General features: G+C 34.9%; 2 protein-coding genes across 2 annotated transcripts in view; one reads left to right on the forward strand and one right to left on the reverse strand.

Moving 5' to 3' along the window:
* The window catches only part of LOC128995730 (inositol polyphosphate-4-phosphatase type I A-like), a 62,122-nt gene extending 56,475 nt beyond the window's left edge, over window positions 1-5,647 (reverse strand). The window contains exon 1 of the mRNA XM_054420749.1: window positions 5,558-5,647. The gene's annotated coding sequence lies outside the window, so the exon portion shown is untranslated. The remainder of the gene's footprint in view (window positions 1-5,557) is intronic.
* A 1,171-nt stretch (window positions 5,648-6,818) lies between these two features.
* Window positions 6,819-21,534, forward strand: LOC128994016 (uncharacterized). Its single transcript, XM_054418215.1, has 9 exons — window positions 6,819-7,039; window positions 8,732-10,095; window positions 13,826-14,068; window positions 14,534-14,665; window positions 16,286-16,466; window positions 17,619-17,824; window positions 18,658-18,858; window positions 19,281-19,406; window positions 20,820-21,534. The coding sequence occupies exons 1-9, from the start codon at window positions 6,952-6,954 to the stop codon at window positions 20,967-20,969; spliced, it is 2,691 nt and encodes an 896-aa protein (XP_054274190.1). The 5' UTR covers window positions 6,819-6,951; the 3' UTR covers window positions 20,970-21,534.
* Window positions 21,535-25,077: the final 3,543 nt, after the last annotated feature.

A 25,077-nucleotide genomic window follows, 5' to 3' on the forward strand; every position in this document is an offset into this window, starting at 1 on the left:
TTCTATCTTTATTTAACACATTTATGTTAAAATCCCCTGCTAAAATTATATTTGAAAAACGTTTACTTAAAATACTACACAAACTTTCAAATTTATTCAGAAAATTTTTAATCAAACATTTTTTGGGAGACCTATATATACAAGCTATTACACAATTTAAATCAGCGAAAGAGACCTCAGCAAGACAACACTCAAATTCTTTCTCTTCTAATAGAGATTCAACAGCAGGTATTAGGATTTTTTTACTTTTAATGTTATCTTTTATCATGATCATTACTCCACCTCCCACTTTTATAGATCTAGCAAAATATGAACAAACTTTGTAATCTGGAATACTAAAAACTGATATTTCTGGTTCTGTCATTTTGTGTTCAGATATTGCCAAAACAGTAGGTTGGATTTCTGTGAGATTAATTTTTAAGATGTCTAATCTGGATGATAGGTGCTGTACATTTTGATGAAATAACAGTAGATTTGAAAAACTTTTAGCTATTTTGGGTCTGTCTGATGACTTACTTGAGAGTTTAAAAGGGATTTTTCTAGTAGGTCTGTTATTGTAGTTATCTAATGGTCTAAAAAAACATTACTATTTACAAGCTGTGGGATTTCAACATTAGTATTTACAAGGCTTACATCTAAATCAATACTACTATCACTAGACTCTGTGTTACCAATGATCTGGACTACACTCTCACTATTGCTCTGCTTTTTTTCACACACTTTCACTATTTCACTATAGGCAAGATGACCAGGAACTACAGTGGACTGCAAACATGATTGGTCATCAGATGTGAGGTCAACTACAACTGTTACAGTTGGCTGGTGGTGGGTAGTGCCAGGTGCAGGTTGTGGGTTGGTTGGAGCAGGTCCTGGTTGAGCATTAGGTGTTGTAGGAGACTCCTCAGCAGCTGAAGTCAGGGGCAAGTGTGAAGATGACATTATTAGGTCTCGGAGACACTGTACAAAAACTGGGTGTGTCAGTCCATTACGTAAATTTCCTGTTGAGGTTTCATCAAATGTGACAATTAAGATGGATGCACCAGTTCTGCTGCAGAATTTTTTAAGATTAGCAATAAAGTGATGAGGAGGTATGCGATCCCGCACACATCCCATAGGAGAACAAATTAATTTCTTGAAGTTTTTGTTTTTGAAATCTTGTTCTAACTGTTTGAAGGCTTGGTTGTAGTTATTAAGATAGTTGCTGTAGTTCCCTGAGTTAAGAAAATATTTAGGTTTCGTTACCAATCCATAAATTGCTGCTCCATTTTTAGTTTTCTGAAATGTTAGATCTTTAGCACAGAAATCTTTTTCACATGGTTTTCCAAATTTAGCTTTGAAGACTTTGGCTACTCCTTGACTCATTTGCTTTCCATCACTGAAATCAGCAGATATGCAGTGTGCAAAGGCCACCTGTGGGTCATGACAAAATTTATTAATTACATCGCTCATATGTGCATCGGTTAGTTGAATATCCTTTTTAGTAGTAATTAGTTTGTTTCGGGCCCAGGTTGTTACTTCATCAATGATGATTCCAGCCAATTTTTCCTTTCCTCGACTGCTAAAGTGAAGACCATGTCTTGTAAAGTCGCAACGCTCAAGCTGGGTTAGATTAATCAAATAAACATTATCCATCCTCCGTGTTAGTTCCTCGATGTAATGATTCACAGTGTATAGATCAACATTTATAGGATGCATTAGGGGCTTGTCATATCTAATAGGTATGGTTGTGATGAAGATGGTTCTTTCTTCACTTTTGAGTTTAAGTTTATGTTCTAGGTCTTTATAGATATCGCCAAACTCGCAATTTAGGCTGTCATTTGTTCCACCAATGATAACCGCAGGGGTGGAGGCTTCAATGGCTGTAGAGTCAATGACTTGGGCTAACGTGGTGTTGGCTCTTACGTAACCAAAAGCCTTGATTCTCCCATGGCTTAGATCTTCAATTTTATTAGCTACTCCTCTGCCCTGGCTATCCGAGCAGAGGGTTAGCTTTAAGTTTGGGTATAGCTGTTTGGACTTTCTTGTGATTGTTTTTTTATAGTGTGGATTTCTGCGTTGTTTGTTTTGTTTTTGATTTATTTTACTGGTATTGGTCTGGTTTTTTTCTTGAATGTTATCAGGAACTTCACAACTGTCATCTAATTCATCAAGAATGTTAAACCTATTTTCCACTGCAGTTGTAGGCTCTGTAATGTGTTGGTTAGGACCCTTGTAAGAATTACTTTTTTGTTTAATTTTAACCCAGTGGTGTGATTCAGCTGTGCTGCTCTTCTCTTTAGGGATTACCGTGGGCTGAATGATGGACTTCCTATTTTCAGCCCTAGTGACTGAGGATGTGTATTCTTTATCCCTCTTCTTAATCATTGTAGAATACAAAATAGCGTCGCTGAACTGTGAAGGTAACAGGAAATATGCCATCAGTGACCGTCTCTCAATTAGTTCTATATCGCTTAAACTAGCTTCTTGAATAAACTTAATATTTAGCTCATTACTAGTGACCAAATCCTCAACAAGGGATTCAATTACCCAGCATGTGATGATACTCTGTTGAGGCCTTAGGCTTCAACTTTCGAAGAATCAGAATATAGAGGGTCCTCTCTGGTGAGAGCCACCAGGGGCCTCATAGATTGTAAATAAGGCCCTGTCAGAAACCATGTTATTAAAGACATATTGACAATGGGACGTTGAAGGTACATACTACAAGTTTTTGTCTTGAAAAGCAGCAAAGGTATAATTAACTTTCAACACAGCTCAGTAACGTTCAACGTCCTATTTCTCTGTATAAAAAAGAGTTGCTTCCCAAAAAACAAAGCATTTTCACACAGTTTAAAAATCCGGGAAACCATTGACAAAATGGGTTAAGAAGAACTGTCTCATCCAGGGTCGGTTTAAGGGGTGAGCCGGTTTAAGTACGATGTCGCGTAGGGCACCAAGCGAAAAGGGGCACCTATCCCCAATGTTCAGAATTAAGGAAGGAGACTAGAGGCATAGATATAGCTACATTAAATTCTAGAGGTTAAAGGTTTATTTGCAACGTGAAATAGGACTGTAGGAGTAAGGAGATAGGGTAAGTTTAAATCATAAACCATTACGTGGGAGACCCTTATATATAATATAGGCTACTCTCACTACTCTATTTCTTATTTTTCCTCAATAACAGTATCCACAAATAATAACAAATGGACTCGTCTATCGGCAACCCTCTGTCATCTACTTGAACTTGTGCGGAAGATGTTCGCACAATCTTATGCATTTTTTTTACTTATTCATTATTTTGTCTAGAGATAATCCTTATTCCTTACCAGTACTTACGAGCATCAGTGTCATATTTAAGGTACTTGCTGCCCTAAGCTAAATTGAAATCAACCCAAGTGGCCCTGCAATGGTGGCAAAATTGTGTTGTGACCATGAGAATCTATAGGCCTATTAATTTAAATAAGTTAAGTTATATCACCAGAAACCAGTTTTTGGCTTTAAGCAACGGTGCAACTTAAAGAATGCTTTATAAGCATTTTTTTAAATTGTTATCTCGATTAAATAAGGTCCCATCTGGGTACAGTTTCTTAACTGGGCTATGCTAATATTGATGGAAACTATCGATTCGATCAGTAAACCTCCATGCGATTTTTTCACCATCAGCAAGTTTGGTTGGTTAGGTTAGATTATGATAGTTTTATCTTATAATAGATATATTTAAAAATATCGAGGCAATTATTTGGTATGTCTACAACGCGATATTATGTACTTTTTTTATGTATACTTACAGTATTTTTCACGCTGAATCCAAAAATGCAATCAGTTTTTGTCGGAGAGATTCCTAAATGATCGTAAAACGAGGGTCAACATTACGAATCTAAGGTTCATTGAGCTATACTGATGGCAATATGGCGTGGTCTGGACGGGTCCGTATGTGGACTGAGGACTGAGTGAGGTGGAGAGCAAACAGCTGTTTGTACTTGATACTTAATGCGGAATGAAATCAATTCGTTTTGAAACCAGAGATAATCAGAATCAGTTCTTATTTAGGCATGTGAGGAAGGTAGGTCGGGTTTTATGCGGATTCGTGACTGTATTAAGTGTTTTGAAGTGAGGTTAGATTAGGAAGGTAAAGGTTAGGTTATTATGAACCGACTCATTAATTTATGCTACTTCCAGACTGTTTTTGCACAATTTAATAGTGGGTGAAACACAATGAAATAACGATATCAAAAATGCGTAAGCATTTTTTATATTTTTATTTCATTGTGTTTCACCCACTATTTCAATTGTGCAAAAACAGTCTGGAAGTTGCATAAATTAATGAGTCGGTTCATTATAACCTAAACCTAACCTTTAACTTACCTAATCTAACCTCACTTCAAAGGACTTAATACAGTCACGAATCCGCATAAAGTCCGACCTATCTTCCTCACATGCCTTTTCTGACATAAAATGCGATTTAAACATTACTTTTAAGGTTGGGTTGGGTTAGGTTAGGCTAGATTAGATTAGATTATGTAACATCATTTATTAGTTGCTGATACATTAAATTATGCACTGTGGCACGTTTTCGCTTTTAGACACAATGGGATTATGTACTATGGGATTATGCACTATGGCACGTTCATTAACAGACGTTGAGGCATTAGACAATGGTTCAGGATTGGAATGAGGACGATGATCATGTCGGCAGATTCTATTTTGTTCTATAATTTATGTTGATGTGATTAATAGTTTATGTAGCCTATCGTGGTTGATTTATTGTATTTTCTAAACAGCACCAAAGTCCATTCTCTTTTAAAAATCTAGTTATTGCATATTGTAACTCTGATTTTGCTCTCATGGCGTCGTGTGTGGTTTTGTTTGTTATTATCGAATGTAAACAACTGACAGCTGTTTCCACTCCACAATCCTTCCTCCCCTTTAAGTGTTAGTCGCCACTATAACTTGGACTCGTCCATACCACAAATATGTGAATATTACAACAAAACTGAAGCTTAATATTAATTATTTAACTGTACGGTCATTTAGGAATCTCTCCGACAAAAACTGATTGCATTTTTGGATTCAGCGTGAAACTGTAAGTAGACATCAAAAAAGTACATAATATCGCGTTGTAGACATACCAAATAATTACCAATATCGATTAATAATCAATATTTTCAATTCGATAGTTTCAATCAATATTAGCATAGCCCAGTTAAGAAACTGTACCCACCTATTTTGTTGGTAATCATTGTTAAGTTGGTTCCATTCATCCCTGGCTATTAAATCTCAGACATAAAAACTAGTTTAATTTAGCTTAGAGGCTTAAGTTAGTATTGTACCTTAGCTCGAGACATTTTAACTTATTAGAGTTAAAAATAAGTAGGTATGCCTAGGCCTACTCCCAAGTGAAAAATAAGCCTAGAAAACAAACATTTTCAACCCACATCAATGTCACTAAGGAAAAACAATTTTTATGGAACGAAAACGTGTGGGACATAGGGATAAAATAAAATAAGTTACATTAAACCAAAATAGGCCCCGATTAAAATAAATGTAATTAAATGATAAGGTTAATTAGAAAATGTTTTACCTCCTAGTGTTCACTGACTTTGATATCTGCAAATATTTCGTAGTCTACTTCATGCCTCACACTACACAACAGAATTTTGAAGGGAACTGCAGTCTGCAGAACAGTAGAAGTGAATAAAATTATGATTCCGTTTCGTCTCAACTTTATGATTATTTGATAAAATAGTAAACGTCAAACGTCATACCGAAAAACAGATGAAGGGAGGTGAGTCTGCTGAGCTGAGATGAGAGTGGAGTGGGTTGGGTGAGACAGGGGACAGGGACGCAGCAGCACTTGCACTTGACTTGAGCTTGAGCGATCGCGATAAGCCACACGAAACCAACGTTAGTCATAGATTATCATAACTTAAACTTACACCCATGTTACTTTTTGAAAAATAGACTGTGGCCTTTTCCACGTTTGTACAGCAATAGGGGGGTTGCACTGTTTTATTCGGCGTTATAAGGGCCAAAACATACTAATCGAAATGAAATGAACATACTAATGAAATGAAATAAAATGAAAAGGTTTTTTTCAAAAACACGATTTTTCGTTATTTTATGGAGTTTTATGAGGAAATAACATTGGTTACAATACATTAGTTGGTTATAATTGTATCTATATTGACTTTAGTAAAGCATTCGACTGCATCAGCCACGACCATCTTTTGGTAAAATTAAAGAGGTATGGTATGACATTGTCGGAAGCCTGTTGAGATGGTTTAAATCATCTTAAAGACCATGTTAAAGACCGCATTTCAGCTGTCAAGTTTGCTGGAGCCAAGTCAATCCCTTTCTCTACGGTTTCAGAAGTCCCCAGAGTTCTCATGGGTCAATTTATTTTCAATATTATTATTTGTTAACGATGTTGTGGATTGTATCGACTCTCGCTCTCAATGCTTGCTGTTTGCCGATGATATCAAGGTTTTTAAGTGTATTAAGTCTCACAGTGTACTAAGTCTCCGACAGCATTGTATTTTTAAACATAAACATGACCTTCAGTTTTGTGCTGTGTCTGATGATGCCAGCATAGCTGGCGAAAAGCCTCATGAAATTAAAAATTCTGAAAATATTGGTGAAGTTTTTATTTTAAATTTATACTTATCTTATGTTTTAAAGCTGCAAAGTATATTGTTGCAACCTGCCTAATGCAAAAAGATATAAACCAAATTCTGAAAAAAAAAAAACACCTGACTGGACTGAGTGAGTGAGTAAAACAAAGCTGTCTGCTCAAGTGCTCAATGTGCATCCAAGAAGTTTAGTTTGGAAACTCAAATATTAAAACATTTAAAACTGTTCCAATTAATTGCTTTAAATTGTAAATTTTAATCTACCTTTCACGTGCGGCTTGTTACTTGTTTAAAATCAGTCACTTAAGGTTTTATACCATTTTTAATAACAAAATAATATCGTATCATGGAGCTAGATAATTTCCTGTACAAAATTCAAGGTGTTTTAAAAACTGAAGAAAAGTTAATAGGTCCTCTTTACAACATCAAGAAAGGTTGGTCTTGGTTATTATAATATAGCTACAACGCTACAACTGTTTATAATAATTATTGTCAGTACTGTAGACTATTCCATTTAAGAACAAGATGGAGTGAGAATACCCATAATAAAGTTAATGTAGGCCTATGGTACCGTATCTTAATAATCTGTTAAAAGGTTTTAAGTTCTTAATAGGCTAATGAAGAATTATTAATAGGCTAATTGTTGGACCTAGGTAGTGATGTGACGACTCGAGTAGTTGCTTGACTTGAACCTTGAACTCGAGACCGGTGTATACACACAGCCAAAAAGTGTGTTGGCTGCACTTTACTTGACGTCCTACACTCATTCGATTGTTTTTCGATTCGATATTTTCATTCGATTGTTTCATTCGATATATCGTTTGGTTAGTTAGGTTAGGTTAACCTTACCTAACTAACCAAACGATATATCGAATGAAGCAATCAATTTATCGATATATCGATCGATATTTTCATTCGAATGAGTGTAGGACGTCAAGTAAAGTGCAGCCAGTGTGTATATTACCAATAACATTGTACATGAAGTCAATATAAACTCTTCTTTTACATAGGCAAGGCATATGTAGGTAAAATATATATTAGGTATATATAAATAAATAAATACATAATAAAATAAATAATAAAAATAGTCAACGACTAAAAAAAACTTTAAAATAGATTGACTCGGCAACTTGACCTGTCACATCCCTAGACCTCAATCAATCAATCAATCAAAATAACTTTATTCATATTGCACATTTTGTACAGAATGGAGTCAGTTATAAAAACACAATATTAAACTTGGACTACTTACAGAGAATATTGTTACCTACTATAACAAAATCAAATTTCAGGAAGTTGGAAAAAATCTTTTATACAAGGGTCTGTTGGTGAGAAATAATTTAAAACATTTTTGACATGAATTAAAATTAGTTATATTTTTTAAATTGTCAGGCAAGCTATTGAAATATTTAACACCACTATAAGATGGGATTTTTTCGTAAACTGATAAACTGTGTCTGTTGAATGCCAATTCATTACCTTTTCTGGTTGAATACATGTGAAAAGAGTTCAATTTTGGCAATCTTTCATGGTTTGATTTAATATAAAGGGCTATTTGATAAATGTATAAGCTAAAATCAGTCATAATTCCTATTTCTTTAAAGTGCTCTTTTGCGGATTCTTTTGATTTTAGTTTTAGCATGATGCGAATTGCTTTTTTCTGAAGTTCCAGAATGCTGTTTAGGTTAAAATTTGATGTGCCACCATAAAGACACAATAAAATCTAATATAAACAAGGCCTTTATTTATACCTAGGCCTTCTCTTATAATTAAATGCACCTACATTGATTTGATACATTACTGATTATACCGATAGTTTGGTTACCAATTGAAGTCGGAAATCAAAGTGTTGCCCAAATATACATTGCCACTTCTAAAATAGTTTGTCTTAAGCAGTAAGCTTACTAGGAATATTAAACATTGAATTTTGTATCAACTTAACTTATAAACTACTTTAAAAGTCACCTTGTTTTCTTTATACTGTATGTTGCTTCTCCTTGATTGCTTGTCCTTGCAAGCAGTAGTGACCAACTCAAGAGTGGAATTAGGCTAAAGACCTTTCCTTTCCTACTTTAATTAATGAATTAACTCAAATGTAAGTTAACTTTCTTGACCACCTTTTTCAGAAAATGAAGAGGAGTATTCAAAATTGGAAGCTTCTTTAAAGAAGGCTATCACTGACAGGCCTCAAGATACAAACTACAGAGTGGAAGTTCAGCTTTATATTCTTCTTTTCTTGAACACTGACATCAGTCTGTACAATGATTTGAAGAAAAATCGAAAATGTGCCCATCTAGTTGGTTTCTTTCCAAAAATTAGTCAGGATTTGTTTATAAAATTAACCCTCGGTCTAAAGTTAAATAGATATTTGTACGAATCAGTGAAACACTTCAATTCTTCCCTCTCCGTTCAAGTAGCTGACATATGCTTGAAATCTCTCAAGTGGATTGATCTCTTTGAGGCTGTGAATCTGACAGAAAACTTGATCATATCGCTGTTCAGCAAGATCGTTGAAACAGATGAAACGGATAAGTACTACTCGCACTTAAAAGATGTGTTTCAAAGGCTTCTCCTGCACTACGATGCAGAAAAAGGCGGAAGTGTGAAAAGAATGGGCTCTTGGAAAAAATCTAAACTGAAACATTATGCTGGATTAGTTATGGCAAGCTTATTAGAACTAGTACATCAATGTTCTAAAATATATTTGAAGAAGAATGATAATGATGATACCATTGACTACTCTTTGTTCAGTATACAGATTGACAATGATTCCATTGATCTAAAGCATCTACCAGATGTTTCCACCAGTGGCTCCATTACTCTACAGCAGTGCTATGAACATATAGTGGCAAGATGTCTGCAGAATGTCAGCGACATCACGCTGGATATTTGGCTGTTTTGGCTGGAGATTGATTTGGATGAAATACCTGATACTGAGAACACGCTGCAAAAGCTTGTGGGTGAAAAAGCGTTCAAATGTCAAGAAGCTCTGAAAGAAGCCGAATGTTCGGGAATGTCATCGAAAGAGTCTTCTGAGTTGTTAAACAGATTGACAAACATTGCAATCAAACCAAGCACAGAGGAGGACTTAGCAGCTTCTCTTGATTTAGAAAAAGTACTGAACAATATCAATGATCCAGAAAAGGACTCTGCAAAATGGTTGAAATATTTAATAAGCAATCCGGACATTGTTGTCGATCCATCTGCTCTTGATGTTTTAGCTAGCAGAGTCAATAACTTGGAATCCAATGATGTTCTAAAACTCTATAAGACAATTTTTGAGCATTTAATACACACTCCTGACTCACTACATCATAAAACTTTTATTTTTGAAACAATAAAACAGTGTAGTGTTCATGTTCTACTGGAAGTTTCAAATGTTTTTGTTGAAGTCTGCGGAACCTCTGATTTTTTAAAACAGGAAGATTTTCAATCGACTATGGTAGAGACTTTTAATATGGTCATTAATGAAGAAGATAAGGAAAAGGAGGTAAGGAATTATTTTGGTTTCTAAATAAATATACACAATAGATGAGTGGTACAAACTGTTTAATTATAGCCTACGTGAATAAGGGAATATTTCAACCATCCCTGAATTGGAAGACCAGAACTGCCAACACTGGATTATTATTTTAGTCTAGGCCTTATATTAGGTTTAGATTAGGCCTACCTGGTTGCTGTCAAAACGATCCTTTTGACAAAGCATTTTTTTGACAGCAGACAGGTAGCCTAATCTAAGGCCCCTATTAGACGAGGTAGCCTGGCGACGTGCCAGCGACAGTAGCTGGCGACGCACTGGCCACCAAACCTATAACCTATTATAGTAGCCAGGTGAGTAGCTAGAATTTTACCGCCGTTACTCATTTTGTTGTGAGTGCTTGTCTTGTACTTGTACTTGTTATGAGCGGTATGTTTACAGTGAATAATGAGTGATTATAAGTATCTTCTCCTTCTGTTACTTCTGAAGAAATGGAGGCAAAGGAAGAGAAAAATATTCCTTTGTTCACCTTTCAGAGGTTCTTCTTTTTAGCGAATTTCCCTATAGTAGGAAGTAGCTATTACCGTAGGTCTCATGGTAAGACTTAGGCCCGGGACCAATTTACTTTTTCATTTTAATGTCCCCAGAGGCCAAAAACACCATTGGTTCAAATTTTTATATATGTATATATATATATATATATAGATATATATATATATAGATTTATATATATATACAGGGTGAGTTTCTACTGACCGTGTTAACTTCGCCAGTGGGTTCTACTCACTAAAAGGAACAAAAAAGTTCCTATAAACCCATGTCCGATTTTCGACCGTTTGGCTGTTTTAGGGGATTTTGTGTTTTTCTTATTTTATTAGACTTTGCTCCACAATTTATGTAATAAAAACTTAACCAATTACTTTAGAGAGTTATAGTTAAAATCATTGGAAAGAACATTAAATTTTCTATAAATCAAAGGTTTCATTCAACAATTATACCATTACATAGTCCACGTTATAACCAAAATAAAGTAAAAATGTCATTAAATTAATTAATTACGATAATTTTCATGGGCCTCCTTTGATACATAAACCTGCATTTATGCAATGTTGAAATGCATAAAAAACTTTGCATTTTAATAATCTTTCAAATGATATGCTATTCAATACTATTATTGATATAAACCAGTGAGAAATTACTAATAAACTACAATAAAACACGGTTTACAGATTTTGTTTTTGCACAGTTTTACTTTTAATAATAATTACTGTATACTCCATGATGTATTTTATTGAACTATCTGATAAAATTTGTACATTATTTTGACTTTTAAATATTTATTAAAATTATCTGAATTAATAAAATGTATAAACTCAAGGTTTTTCACATTTTCAAAGATAGTGTGTTTGATTCTTAAATGCTGTGTAATTAGTTTTACCTTGTGCTTGATTAAGTCAGCTTTTATTGATTTGTCATCTATAGCTAGATAACTCAGCTGCTTGAACATACCTTGTTGAGTAATTTGCTGTTTTAACTTTCCAAGTCAATTAAGAGTTTTTCAACATTTATTAAAATATGGAGCCTTTTACCAATCTAGATTATGCCAACATGATGAATACAGTAATTATTATTAACAGTAAAACTGTGCAAAAACATAATCTGTAAACCGTGTTTTATTGTAGTTTATTAGTAATTTCTCACTGGTTTATATCAATAATAGTATTGAATAGCATATTATTTGAAAGATTATTAAAATTCCAAGTTTTTTATGCATTTCAACATTGCATAAATGCAGGTTTATGTATCAAAGGAGGCCCATGAAAATTATCGTAATTAATTAATTTAATGACATTTTTACTTTATTTTGGTTATAACGTGGACTATGTAATGGTATAATTGTTGAATGAAACCTTTGATTTATAGCAAATTTAATGTTCTTTCCAATGATTTTAACTATAACTCTCTAAAGTAATTGGTTAAGTTTTTATTACATAAATTGTGGAGCAAAGTCTAATAAAATAAGAAAAACACAAAATCCCCCAAAACAGCCAAACGGTCGAAAATCGGACATGGGTTTACAGGAACTTTTTTGTTCCTTTTAGTGAGTAGAACCCACTGGCGAAGTTAACACGGTCAGTAGAAACTCACCCTGTATATATATGTGTCCGTGAACACGATAACTTGAGTAATTTTTATCCGATTTTGATGAAATTTGGTTTGAAGGTGTAAGTCGGGATAAACTTGAATGAGTTCGCGATCCAGCATGATCGGACCATGGGAACAGGGTTTTATGGGGGGTTTTATGGGGTAAAAATTGGTTTTTCTCACTTCTTACCCTCAAAACACAAAATTTCCCAATTTTTCTCTAAACCTTCTTAAAGAGCTTAAAAAAACAAACAATTCAGTATATCAAAGTGTTTTTGTATGGTTATTGGTTACGGAGAAAACTAAAAAAATGGTAAATTTAAAATTCCCATGTTATTCTTATGGAGAATATTGTAAAATGTTGTAGTTTGCTTGTTTATGGATATATTTTGATCAAACTTGGCAAATTTATTTATTTTATAGTAAGCTATCAATATTTTACTAAAAACACACTACTTTATTAGTTTCCTTGTAGCAGCAATCCTAGGTACTCGTTAAACCTAATGTTATTTAAATAGATCAATTGAAAATCAATTCGGCCAAATGGAAATTCGCTAAGACGGCAGGTTTGCTGCGGCGGGGATATTTTCTTCATATCTTCGCGTATCCCTTCGACTGAATCAGATGTAGACATTTTATCAACTGAAGTGAACAATTCACCCACTCACAACACAACAGAACGCAACACAACAGTGTGCAAGTACCCCCGTGATATGAACTGACCGAGTGGCGACGTGATACTGGCGACCTAGTGTAATAAGCTCCATATGCTACAATGCAGCGTCGCCAATATGGGTAGCCAGTGGCTACCGCAGTGGCGACGGGGCTCGGTAGCCAGTTGGTCGCCAAAGTGTGGCTGCGTTGCTGGCTACCCTCGTGTAATAACATCCATAAGAATCAATGACCATTGACAAGCTGAGTAGCCAGTTTGGTCGCTGGCGACGTCGCCAGGCTACCTCGTCTAATAGGGGCCTAAATCTGTATTAGTTCATTGAGATCCTGAGACCATTCTATCATGATATTTATAGTCAAAAGCAAATAAATGGCCTCTGTACTTGTTCATTATGCCCAAAATTAACTTACTTCCTTGTAAATTGTAGTTTATCTCAATCATTTTTTAATTGTTCAGTACAGTAGTAAAATGGTGATTGTGAAGGCCTAGACCGACCTATTACATTTAAGATATTATGGTGTTTGGGCATGCTGCTAACAATTCAATAGCTTTTTTTGCTAAGGTAGGTAGACAGTATCTTTTACTTCCACCACTTACCCACTATAAGAGATGTTTACAAGTTATAGGAGAAAGTATATGCCATTTTACTGATAACGTTTATGTATGTTAGTGTATGCCTGTGGCATTTTGACTGGAAGTGTCACAAACGCTAGGGAAAGCAGTAATTTTTTGATTCCGTCCCTCTCACGCTGAAATCTAATACATTAACCACTAGGCTAGCAACAAATTTACCACATCTATGATCATTAATGTTTTGTTTTAGAAACAGCTCTAGTAGAAATATTGTAGATTTTATTACAAAAACCCTATCCCTTTTCAGGAATCCTGACGGTTTGGTCTGTTACTAATTTCACCGTTTTACAGCTGATGCCGATGTTTGTGAGTCTGGCACTCCAGGACGCTGCGACTCTGTTGAAGCGAGCCGTGTCAGAGGGTATCACCAGCGAAGTCCGAGGCCACCTTATGGCTGGCATACTCGGCCAACTGCACCCGTTTTGTCACACAATTCGGTCCACACCCCGCACACTTCTGATTGAAGCCCTGGATGAGCTTCTTGTTGCTCTCCCTGACCTACCAGAGAGCCAGCGGATAAACTATCCGTTTTTTGTAAGTTAAATTTCAAGCTATTAATTTTATTTTTATTACATAGGCTATGTTTTACACCTTTGTTTACTATTTATTTATTATGATATTTATTATGATACTAGATAGGCCTACTATATATTTCAGGTGATATAAATGAATGTGAAAAGTTGGCATGGACATAAAAAAATAAAGTAAAATATGTATTGTACTAAGCACCTGACCTCATTGACAGACATAAAACCACTTTATAAAACCAAGCTGAAAAGCTAGGTCATCAAGCTAGGTTGTTATATATTTTTAATGTCTCAAAATAGAGTAAAAAACACCAATTTCAGCATATTGTTTTTACATCTTCATGGGAGTGAACCACCGGTATTCCATACCCCAGCGACCCCTAGTTCATATACCTGGCTATGCTACTACCCCTAAGGAACTGATTAAAAGCTGTCAATATGACCATGTGTAATGTAGAACAATGAATTTCAGGTTCGGGAGTTGGTGATGAGAACGATTCTGCCCGGGGAACAGTTTATCCAACATTGCCTCATGGGAAAGCTGTTCACGCATATGAAAACAGAAAACTGGGTTGTGATGTCTGTTTGTCTTGAAACTCTTACGGTAAGTATTTAATTCCTTACACTTTCTTCAGCTACAAGAACGCATTTACTACGCATTTAAAGTTGTTAAAAAAGTGGAATTTTTTTTTAAATATTGAATCTAGGTTATCAAAAGAATTTATGCTTTAGGAGTTATGATGTAAACAGTTCATTTTGGTCTTTCGTGCTGCAATGTTACAAGCAACAATGGAAATGTGATAGTATTTTTACCAAGCCTAATTATATACTTAGTCAAAACTAATGCAAATTGTTCTGTGCATGTGTACACTCATAATTTCTATAGTGATCAACTCATAATTTTACAACAGATTAAACTATGCGCATAACAGAGAATTTGTGTAGCCCAACATTATTGAAAGGTCACAGATTTGTATTCTAGGCAATTAGAAGACACCTGCTGCAAATGAATTGAGCAAGTACTACGACTGTACTCTTAAAACAGTACCACAACTTTATTCAACTACCTGGGTGAAACAATTTATCAAAACATTCTTTAAACTATAAAGACAAGCAAGCAAGAATAGGTTTGTACATAATACAGGGTGATTAGTACTCAGTGTGACAAAATTTTTTTGGTGTAAGTACAAAGTAAATGAAGTGTGATGATGCAATGTTCCAAGTCTAAAAATTAGCTTCCCAAAAAATTATTTTATGTTTTTAAAAAATAACCATGTTTTTAAACTTAATACAGCGATTTCTCAATTACCTGTATATGGATTTGAGTAGATAATGTCATTTTCGTGTTCTATATTAAATTTTGAACAAGAATAATATAAAATGACGGAGGATCAGTTGTAAAAACTCCATTGTAAATAGATTCAAAGATAAAAATTAAGATGTTTGATAACAATTTTAAAAACAATTGTCTATTACATTTTTCGCACCCAGTATACAAGAAAGTGTCGGAATATGTTAAAAACTGCGCCATTTTATAAGCTTTCCAACCATATGCTACACTATTGAGGTTTAGATATTTTTTTGTTTGTTTTAGTGGTTTGAATACCAGAAAACAGGGAACTTGTTTACTGTTTTTACTGTTCAAGCTGAAACAAAAATACAACTTTTGCTTAATACCTGCCGACTTTCTATGTTTTAAATGTTAAAGACGCCATGCTTTGTAGTCTTCAAACCATTAAAGCGTACATAAGCAGACATAAACCTCAATAGTGTAGCATATGGTTGGAAAGCTTATAAAATGGCACAGTTTTTAACATATTCCGACACTTTCTTGTATACAGGGTGTGAAAAATGTAATAGACATTTAAAAAAAAAACTTTTATCAAACATCTTAATTTTTATCTTTGAATCTATTTACAATGGAGTTTTTACAACTGATCCTCCGTCATTTTCCATTATTCTTGTTCAAAATTTAATGTAGAACACAAAAATTACATTATCTACTCAAATCCATATACAGGTAATTGAGAAATCGCTGTATTAAGTTTAAAAGCATGGTTATTTTTGAAAAACATAAAATAACTTTTTGGGACGCTAATTTTGAGACTTGGAACATTTGATATGCATCATCACACTTCATTTACTTTGTACTTACATCAAAAAAATTTTGTCACACTGAGTACAAATCACCCTGTATATCAATATTACGATATCTCAATTACAGGAACTGCTAGACATAGGCTGCGTACACAACTGTCCTGCCACCATAATGATGTTGATGCAAGTTGTCGAGGCTAGTCGTTGTCAGCCCAACAATTACACTGTCGCAGCAACGCAAGTGTGTCAACAAGCCCTACATTTAGTCTCAATGTACGTCTCCAAATGGCACGACCAGGGACTTGATGGTACGTAAGCACTGATGTTTAGATTCAATACTCAACTCTGATCGGTGTTTTTGTGTGTATTATTTGTGTATTAAGTTACCGTTTACCGTCACTTATAGTTTTACGGTTTAGGATGCAAAATTTTCAAATATTTCTCGGTTGAATATTTAAATGAAATGACCTCAAACCAAAGCAGGCTACGTAAAAACAACATTTACACTTTAAAAAAGATTGGTCAGGCATAAAAAAATTGTTTTTTGGGGAAGGATGAAGATGCCATACACAGGATGATACAACTTACTTAAACTAATCTAATCTTAAACCATCAATCCCTATTGTTGTTAATGGAGGCCTGTTGCCAGTACCTTAAATCAACTGGTACTGTGTGTGTGACAGGCCTGTTGGTTTTTCTAATTTTCGGATAATTTTTAAATCTTTGTATTATGTGTTTTGATGATGCTGCTTTAGCTGAATGAATCTTGAAGTGTCTGATGATGGCATTGTAATATCAAAACGGCCTTAATACAAGTTATAACTGGTTGAGCTGTTGACCAAGGCAAAACCTATTTTTCGCGTCTATAAATCAATTGTTTTTCAATAGAAAACTACTAGTAATACATAAACTTTTCCGTAGCTAATTTTTCCTATTTGTATTTCAATGCAATTGGCATTTTTCATTTTTCTTGGGGAACAGTCAAAACCCTGGTTTTGTTACTGTGTAACGTCGACCTTCTGTTGGATTGTATTTTTAATTGATGGGCCAATGACAACAAACACATCACACACATTTTGATGTGTTGTGGGCATCTGAGTCCAGCAATGGTCTTGCTTGGAATTGAACCAGCAACCTTCAGACTTTAAGGTGAGCTCTGTAACACTATACACCACCTATACTGTACATACAAATATGTAATGATGCTCAGCTAGTAACCAGAAAGTCACTGTTTCAACACTGAGAAAAAAGAGAAGCTTTCTGATGGTTCTCAGTCCTTGATTATTATTATTAGGCTAAAAACGTTCCTAGCTAAAGAACAAGCTGTTATCTCATTCGTTCAACTTCTCTTATTCATATTCACCTAAAATACACACTCTGGTGGGTCTATATCTTAAAAATCTAATATATTATTACAGACAACACTTTTTACCAGCCTTGCAGTAATTTTTTGTCTACAGAGAAACAGTTAAGTAACCTGAAACTCATGGTCCGCCAACACATAAGTCCACTTAACCGCTTCCACCTCTACCGTCTGATGGACGAACCCGTACCATCGGACTCTGCTCTGCGACTCTTGTATTACACACATTACGGCATCGGAGAATGGAGCGTGTCACAGATCACTCCCGATGAAAGACTCATGCTCGTCTACGCTCTATGCTTTGTGAGTATCTAGTTTTTGTATATGTCTAGTTATCTGAATAATTTATCAGTACTAAGACTTCTCAGTATGTACACTAGATTTCCTAGATTTCACTACTGAAAACAAGATGGAAGTTTGTATATTAAAGCTTAATCCGTGATTAGCAACAGGTTTTTATTGTAAAATAAGGCCTTCAACTGGTTTATTTGAACGATAATTTAAAGTGCATAATAAGGCTTGACAGATGATAACTATTATTAGGTATCAGGGTAACTTTTTAAATATTTTCAATTATCACAACAACTTTCGCACAATTATCAAACTTCTGATCACCTTCCTTAGTCTTATGGACATCATTGTCTCCCGTGGTCACTGTTTGTTGTTCTCCCCTATCGCAGAAAAGGGTGGATTCAAACATGTACTCTTTGTAGACTAGGTAAATAATATGGGCATAGACCTTGATACTGATAACTATGTTCATCAAGAATCGACACATCCCTAGTTTCAAGTCAAAAATTTAAATCTTGGATATATCCGTAAATTGAATAAATAATAATACAAACCGATGTCATAATCTATGCTTGGCAGGTACTACCTAGGTTGACTGTTGGTGAGTGGCGAGAGATGTTTTGTGTGGTTGCCCCCAAGTGTTCAGAGTTCCTAATTCTCTTCAACATCGTCACCGAACCTATACACTGATGTCATAATCTATGTTTGGCAGGTACTACCTACATTGACTGTTGATGAGTGGCGAGAGATGTTTTGTGTGGTCACCCCCAAGTGTTCAGAGTTCCTAATTCTCTTCAACATTGTCACAGAACCTATACACCGATGTCATAGTCTATGTTTGGCAGGTACTACCTACGCTGACTGTTGGCGAGTGGCGAGAGATGTTTTGTGTGGTTGCCCCCAAGTGTTCAGAGTTCCTCATTCTCTTTAACATCGTCACCGACACTCTACTGTTGTGTCTGGACTCCGCCAAGATGAAGCCAGATAATCAAACAGTCGTCACCTGCCTCAGCGCTACGATCCTCAACATTGCACATGTTATCAAGGTGAGATCCCCTGTTAGTCACAAGTTATTTTTTTTGCAAATTTCCCATATAAGCTCATGGTAAGACCTGGGCTCAGAATCGATTTACTTTTTTGTTTAGATGTCACTAGAGGCCAAAAACCCAGTCAAAAGTTCATAGATAATTATCGGTTAGCACAGTAACTCAAGTAAAAATAATTCATTTTGGTCAAATTCTGTAAACATGTGTAAACCTATAGTGCAACTACACCATCATAATTAACCCCCTTTTTCAGAATCGGTATCGACTACAGCGGTTCGAGTATCAGCGATTCTTCGATACCGCTGGTATTGAAGGTATTGAGAATCAAAATCGTCCCATCCCTACGTTTTTCCAATATCAATACAGTATTTCTAACCTCGTGCTCTAACCATTTTTCTACTAAAATGTTCCATTGTTTCCAGGATGAACTGACCCGCTGGACAAAAGATGACAATGAATATCGCATCAGCGTTCTGAGCAAAATGTGTCTGTTGATGTCCAGCCTTCCGTTGGATCGTCAAGAGTCGTCAGGTCTCTCATTGGTCAAGGTATGTTTTAAGAACGGTGAGAGCTGTAAAAAAATTCGGGGACAGGTTTAATGGGTCACCGTATAGTAATCAAGAATAACATATTTTTTGCACTTAATTACGGGACACCCTGTATACTCAATTTTATTATCCCTCCAACGCTAACCCCACCAACCACACTGATACACCACCAACAGCAACTACACACATATTTTGCCCCAGAGATATCTTGACGTTCTTTATACGGCAGGCTTTACACCATGCATTAATAGCCCAACTCGAGTTTCAGTTGATACCAAGACCTGCATTGACCACATTTTTACCAACGTAAAACATGTAAATACAGTTAAGTCAGCAATAATACACACTTCAATAACCGACCATTTTATAACTTTTGCATCGGCTGACTTAACAATAAGGTAACAAGGTAATAAGGTAATCATTATAAGGTAACAAACAGAAATTCCAACAGTTTTTTAAGCTCAGAAATTAGAAAAACCAATTTTTACCCCAATAAAATGTCGTAAAACCCTGTTCCCATGGTTCGATCATACTGGTTCGCAAACTCATTCAAGTTTATCCCGCTTTACATCTTCAAACCAAATTTCATCAAATCGGACAAAAATTACTCAAGTTATCGCGTTCACGGACATGTGTGTATATATAAAAATTTGAACGATTAATGGTTTTCTCCTCTTAAAAATGAAAAAGTTTATCGGTCCCGGCTCCAGGTCGTACCGTGCCACATACGGTAATAGCTAATTGCCTATAGGGAAATTCGCTAAAAGCCATGTGGCCTTAACTTTTACCTGCTATAATAAAGAATTGCCACGCTTCCCTGTTTTCATTAATTTTCAACACATGGATTTAGTACTGAAAACACCAGTAGGTTAGGTAGTATGGCAAACCTGTACGGTATTTCTGTGACAGAAAAGTTTTAAGTAAAGTATCCAGATATGTGGAACTGTAAAAACAAAACTAAAATATTTGACGAATAAAGAGTAATTTTAACATAAAAATTAAACTAGTTAACCCTAAAAAAAGGTAACAAGTACAATCAATTTGAAGTGATATTTGAACAATAACATGCATTTTCTGAATACAGACAGAGAGACTAAGAGGTTTCTACAGTATATGTAATAGCTTGCAATTTCAGAGAACTCAATTGTTCTCAGGGAGGGTGTATAACCATAGATCGGATGATTAGGATTCACACTCATAATGTAATTACTGATATGAAGCACAAAAAAATTGTATTTCACTACATATAAACTAATCAAAATCATAAAGTTGGTAAATAACAATAGTTAGCACTGGTATAGCCTTTTACAAAATGCTATTAGTAGGTGACCCTTGGTTTTCCCGGGGCAATGATGAGTGTTTCCATACAGGAAAATTTACGACAACGCCACTAAGAGCGACATATGTTTGCAGGTGCTACAGCAGTTGTTGCCAGAAGGTAGTCGACGCAAGCCTCTCACGGCTCACGAGATGAACACTGTGACAACCTCTATCGGCTCCATCCAGTCATCCGTGGTGAGACAGAACTTGGCTCGTCAGTTCTTGGAGATGGTCCATAGATAGTGTGAGAAGAATCAAAGACTTAATAGTGAAACACATGTTGTGGTCTTGCGATTCCAAATCATCAAATTGATTTGCACTTGAGAAAAGTTTATTTAAAATCTAATTTGGCCAATGGTCGTGCTAATTTTACAATCAGCTTTGTAGTGTTTTCAAAGAAGTACCGGTAATGAAATGTCTATGCCTGTGGTCGTATAATTTCAAAATTACAGTTGATATTTGTTTCAATCAAAAGGTTAGCATCTAATCTGTAGTTGTTAATATTTATACAAATTTCACATTATTCTATGCAGTGTCAATTTTCCTTTTACTGTTGCCCTCTTGATTAGTATTAGACTTATATAGATCTCTAAAGAGCAAAGTGTAAATTCCAAGCTGTAAGGTTTTTTATCAGTAGAGGGAAATTAAAACAGTAGTATGTGATTCCAAGATGTATTTCTTTAGTAAATAATATTGGATCCATTTTTCATTTGTCGTATCCTTGTTTAATAGTGAGATAAACAGTATTGTATTGTTTTCACATTTGTTACATTTTTAATAAATGGTATAAAAACCTAGTAGCAATTTATGCAGACCTTTTTACGTTAAAAGGGCACTTTCAGGACTACCTAGAGTCAGGCTAGCTAGAATGAAAGCCTTCTTAGATCTCAAAATCTTCCATAGACTCTATCTTCTGTTAAAATAATCAGAACTTAAGTAATGGCAGAGTAGACGCAACATATTTGTCATTAATTACAATCCTAGGGCTGTGAATTGTAACTATTTATTCTGGGGGCATTACACTGACTCGAGGAGTATTTCCATTTACAATTTGTAACTTTTTGACGATAAACTAGCTTCATCCAATGTATAGTTTTTTTGTGATCTCGCAATTCAGGTAAACATTCTCTACGTAATGAAAATGTTACCTCTTACTATTATGACATAATCTCCTACATAAGAGGAAAAAAGTCCTGTGGCATACAAGATCAAAATCTCAGTGGCGGCTAGCCCATACGGACTCTTGGACGCCGCCCTCCCAACAATACATAAATAAATTATATTTTAAAATTCTTCAGTTAAATTAAATAAAATTACTTAAACAAGTATTTTAAATAATATAGGCCTACAGCATAAATGTATCAAATAATTGGATAATTCAATTCAGTAAAGACTTATTTTTGATTGTCACTTGCTTATAAGGACGGCAGCCAGACCGTCCCAATCCCAATACATGTAGCCTTATGGCAGAACAACCGAACAGGGCTGATGGTGCCGTGACGTCATTCCAATGCTTTAGTATGGCCGCTTTGGGGCAGAGTCCAAACTTGCGCGTGCACTCTTGAATCAGGGCAGCCACCACAATCTGGATATTCTGTCTGTATGGCAAGCTACCGTCATGATGGGTAGAACTGATGTTGGCGCACATGTTTGTCATAACTCAAACCATCTAATTCCTAAAACTAGAAAACAACTCAAACTGTTAATTTGGGTTTGGCTTGGTGTTGTTGTTTAGTGATTAATGAATAGTGATGAGTGGGAGTACTGTTCTTGCGTGTATTTAAGTAAAATACTAACTGTATACTTTATTAAATTGATTTCACATCCAGTTTAGTTAAAGGTAGGCATTTCTGGTTAATTATTATTAGAGAAGTACAATAGGTTTTTAGGTTTTTAAGTGTTGGAATGCATTTTTTTATAAGCTGTTTTACTTATTTGGCTTTCTATTCCTTATTACTTTAGTTATTCAATGCAATATTATCATTATTTTGTTAATGTTATTTTCAGGACAGGCCCATTTGCAGACACTATTATACAATAGGAGCCTTGGAAACAAGTTTAAATAAATATATATATCGTAGGCTAGGCTCATGTGTGTTTGTATTAAAGATTTAACCCTTAATTTGTTTTTAATTCTTTGACAAACATGAATGATGTTAGGCTTTTGTTTGTATATAAAAATATGCAGATCCATCCCACCACCTATGAACACCAGTCGCTACCTCAAAATCTAATCTGACAAACAACTAAGTTAATATAAAATCCATTGCTATATTCAGTATGTTCTTACTGAAAACCCTTGGGCTTGTAAGGATAAAATATTTTGTTGCAGTTATTTTATTTTGAAAAATATATTATGTTATAACAAACTAGGGCTATGTTTTATAGCTAGGTAACAAAATCTAAATTTGGAAACAATTCAGTCAGAGTCATCACTTTCTTCTTCTTCAGACCCATTTGCAATTTTAGGAAAAATTGAAAGGTCAATCTTTGTTTGATTAACAACATTTGGGTTATCAATGTCCATATTACTACACGAAGGAAGGTTAGCTATAAGACTTTTATCATCTTCATCTCTTGATACTTCTTGTGAACAAACACGTTTTATTTCGCTGACTTTACTATGCACTTCCATGAGCTCGATATTGTTTTTTTCAATCGCTAGTCTCACCTCTTGCAACGCTTTATGAACAAGTCGTTCTTCTTCAGCTAGTCTTCTCAATGTGATCTGTGCAGATGTTGTGTCTTTTACTTTTTCTTTTACATCCGCCATTTTACACCTGTAGGATATAACATTCAATTGTTATTAGATGAAATGTAGCAAATACAGGAAGAGATATACAAGATACCTCAAGTTAAGCTGAATCGAGAAGAACAATTAGGATATAAGTACTGACAAGTGATATGGCCTATAAGTGATATAGTGTGATATAAGCCTGGAAAGGAATTAACACGTTGACTGCGCGCGCCGACTTTAGTCCAACAAAAATATATTGAGTCAGTGTGAGCTTAGCCTCAGACGGAGACGTTATAATCGTTGCCAGCCTGCCAGCTAAGAATGCGAGCTTTACTTTGGTGTAGGTTGGTACTAAAATTTCCCGTAAAATCCTGTCTGGCAATGCTTTTGTCCCGGTTTCGGGGATTTTTTCTCTTCAACCCACATTACAAAGACACTGGATACGGATCCGTGCAGTGCTGCTACCTTTGGGTGTTTCAGTGAACTACATCCACTCTCGGGGTAACGCAGCACAGTCACCACTGCTCTTTTGTGATTCGTCAGACTGAAATATTTGAATGCCAATTGCGTTTGCTGATTCGGTTGCGCGCCGGGGCTTCGCCCGCCACTGGGGAGCGCCTGTAAAGTCGGCGCGCGCAGTCAACGTGTTAACTTAGATCCAGTACCAGAAATTTGTTATTGGTCTATTAATTAACCAGTACCAACAACTGTAGCAGTTGAGTTTAAAAAATACAAAAACAGACACATTTCATAATTTACAATGAATGGTATCAGCAATATGACAACTTATACTTTCTCCATTAGCTTGTCAACAACCCTAATCAAGGGTAAAAGGTGGGATTAGGGCTTACTATGATTTTGTATGGTGGAAACCACAAAAGTTGAAATTACTTACTACGATTTTAATTTAAATCATTAAAACTTGTTCTTAGAAAATCCAATTTTCTGATACTTAATGGGGTTTTCTGAGAAAATCTGCTATATATTATCAGATTATATTTCAATATACCTATATCGATTATATTTGTGTTCAATATTAATAAACATCAAATTTAATTTTGCTGTATGATATAAATAAAAACAATAACAAAAATACTAATATTTAAATATGTTTATGCTTGGTTTTATCCTGGGTAGTTCCGCATCTGTTGTCAAACACAATTAATTCGGTTGTTTTTGACAACAGATACGGAAGTGTACCCTTTATTTTACATTTTTATGACAAAAAGTGGAAAAAACTAGATAAATTTTTGAACGTGCATAGCGTTCAAAAATTTATCTAGTAATCTAGTATAGTTTGTAACCATATTACAAAAATTTTGTAATTGATTGTTTTGTTAAACGTTAATAAAATATATTTTGTTTTTGATTGAATACCGGTAAGTTATTGATAAGTTAGTTTCATGGTTTCACTTATTACTTAAACGTATATAAAAACAAACAGACCATGAACTTACTGTACTCAAATCAAGGATTAAATTTATTAAATATCAATAAAAACTTAACAGGTCACAATTCGATTCGATGTTTACATTGGAAAAATTTTTAGAAGCAATATATCAAACTAGGCCTAAGCTATAATTGCTATATAATATATATATATATAATTGATAA

This window comes from Macrosteles quadrilineatus, unplaced genomic scaffold (assembly GCF_028750875.1).
Source record: "Macrosteles quadrilineatus isolate MER2022 unplaced genomic scaffold, UCM_ALF_1.0 Scaffold_5__1_contigs__length_97177068, whole genome shotgun sequence".
NCBI lineage: Eukaryota > Metazoa > Arthropoda > Insecta > Hemiptera > Cicadellidae > Macrosteles > Macrosteles quadrilineatus.

Bases quoted from the DNA above. Each gene is read 5' to 3' on its own strand.
- LOC128994016 (XM_054418215.1), top strand. From the start codon at position 6,952: ATGGAGCTAGATAATTTCCTGTACAAAATTCAAGGTGTTTTAAAAACT. The intron at 14,666-16,285 runs GTAAGTATTTAA...TCTCAATTACAG, and splicing joins TTTGTCTTGAAACTCTTACG to GAACTGCTAGACATAGGCTG. The intron at 17,825-18,657 runs GTGAGTATCTAG...TATGTTTGGCAG, and splicing joins TCGTCTACGCTCTATGCTTT to GTACTACCTACGCTGACTGT.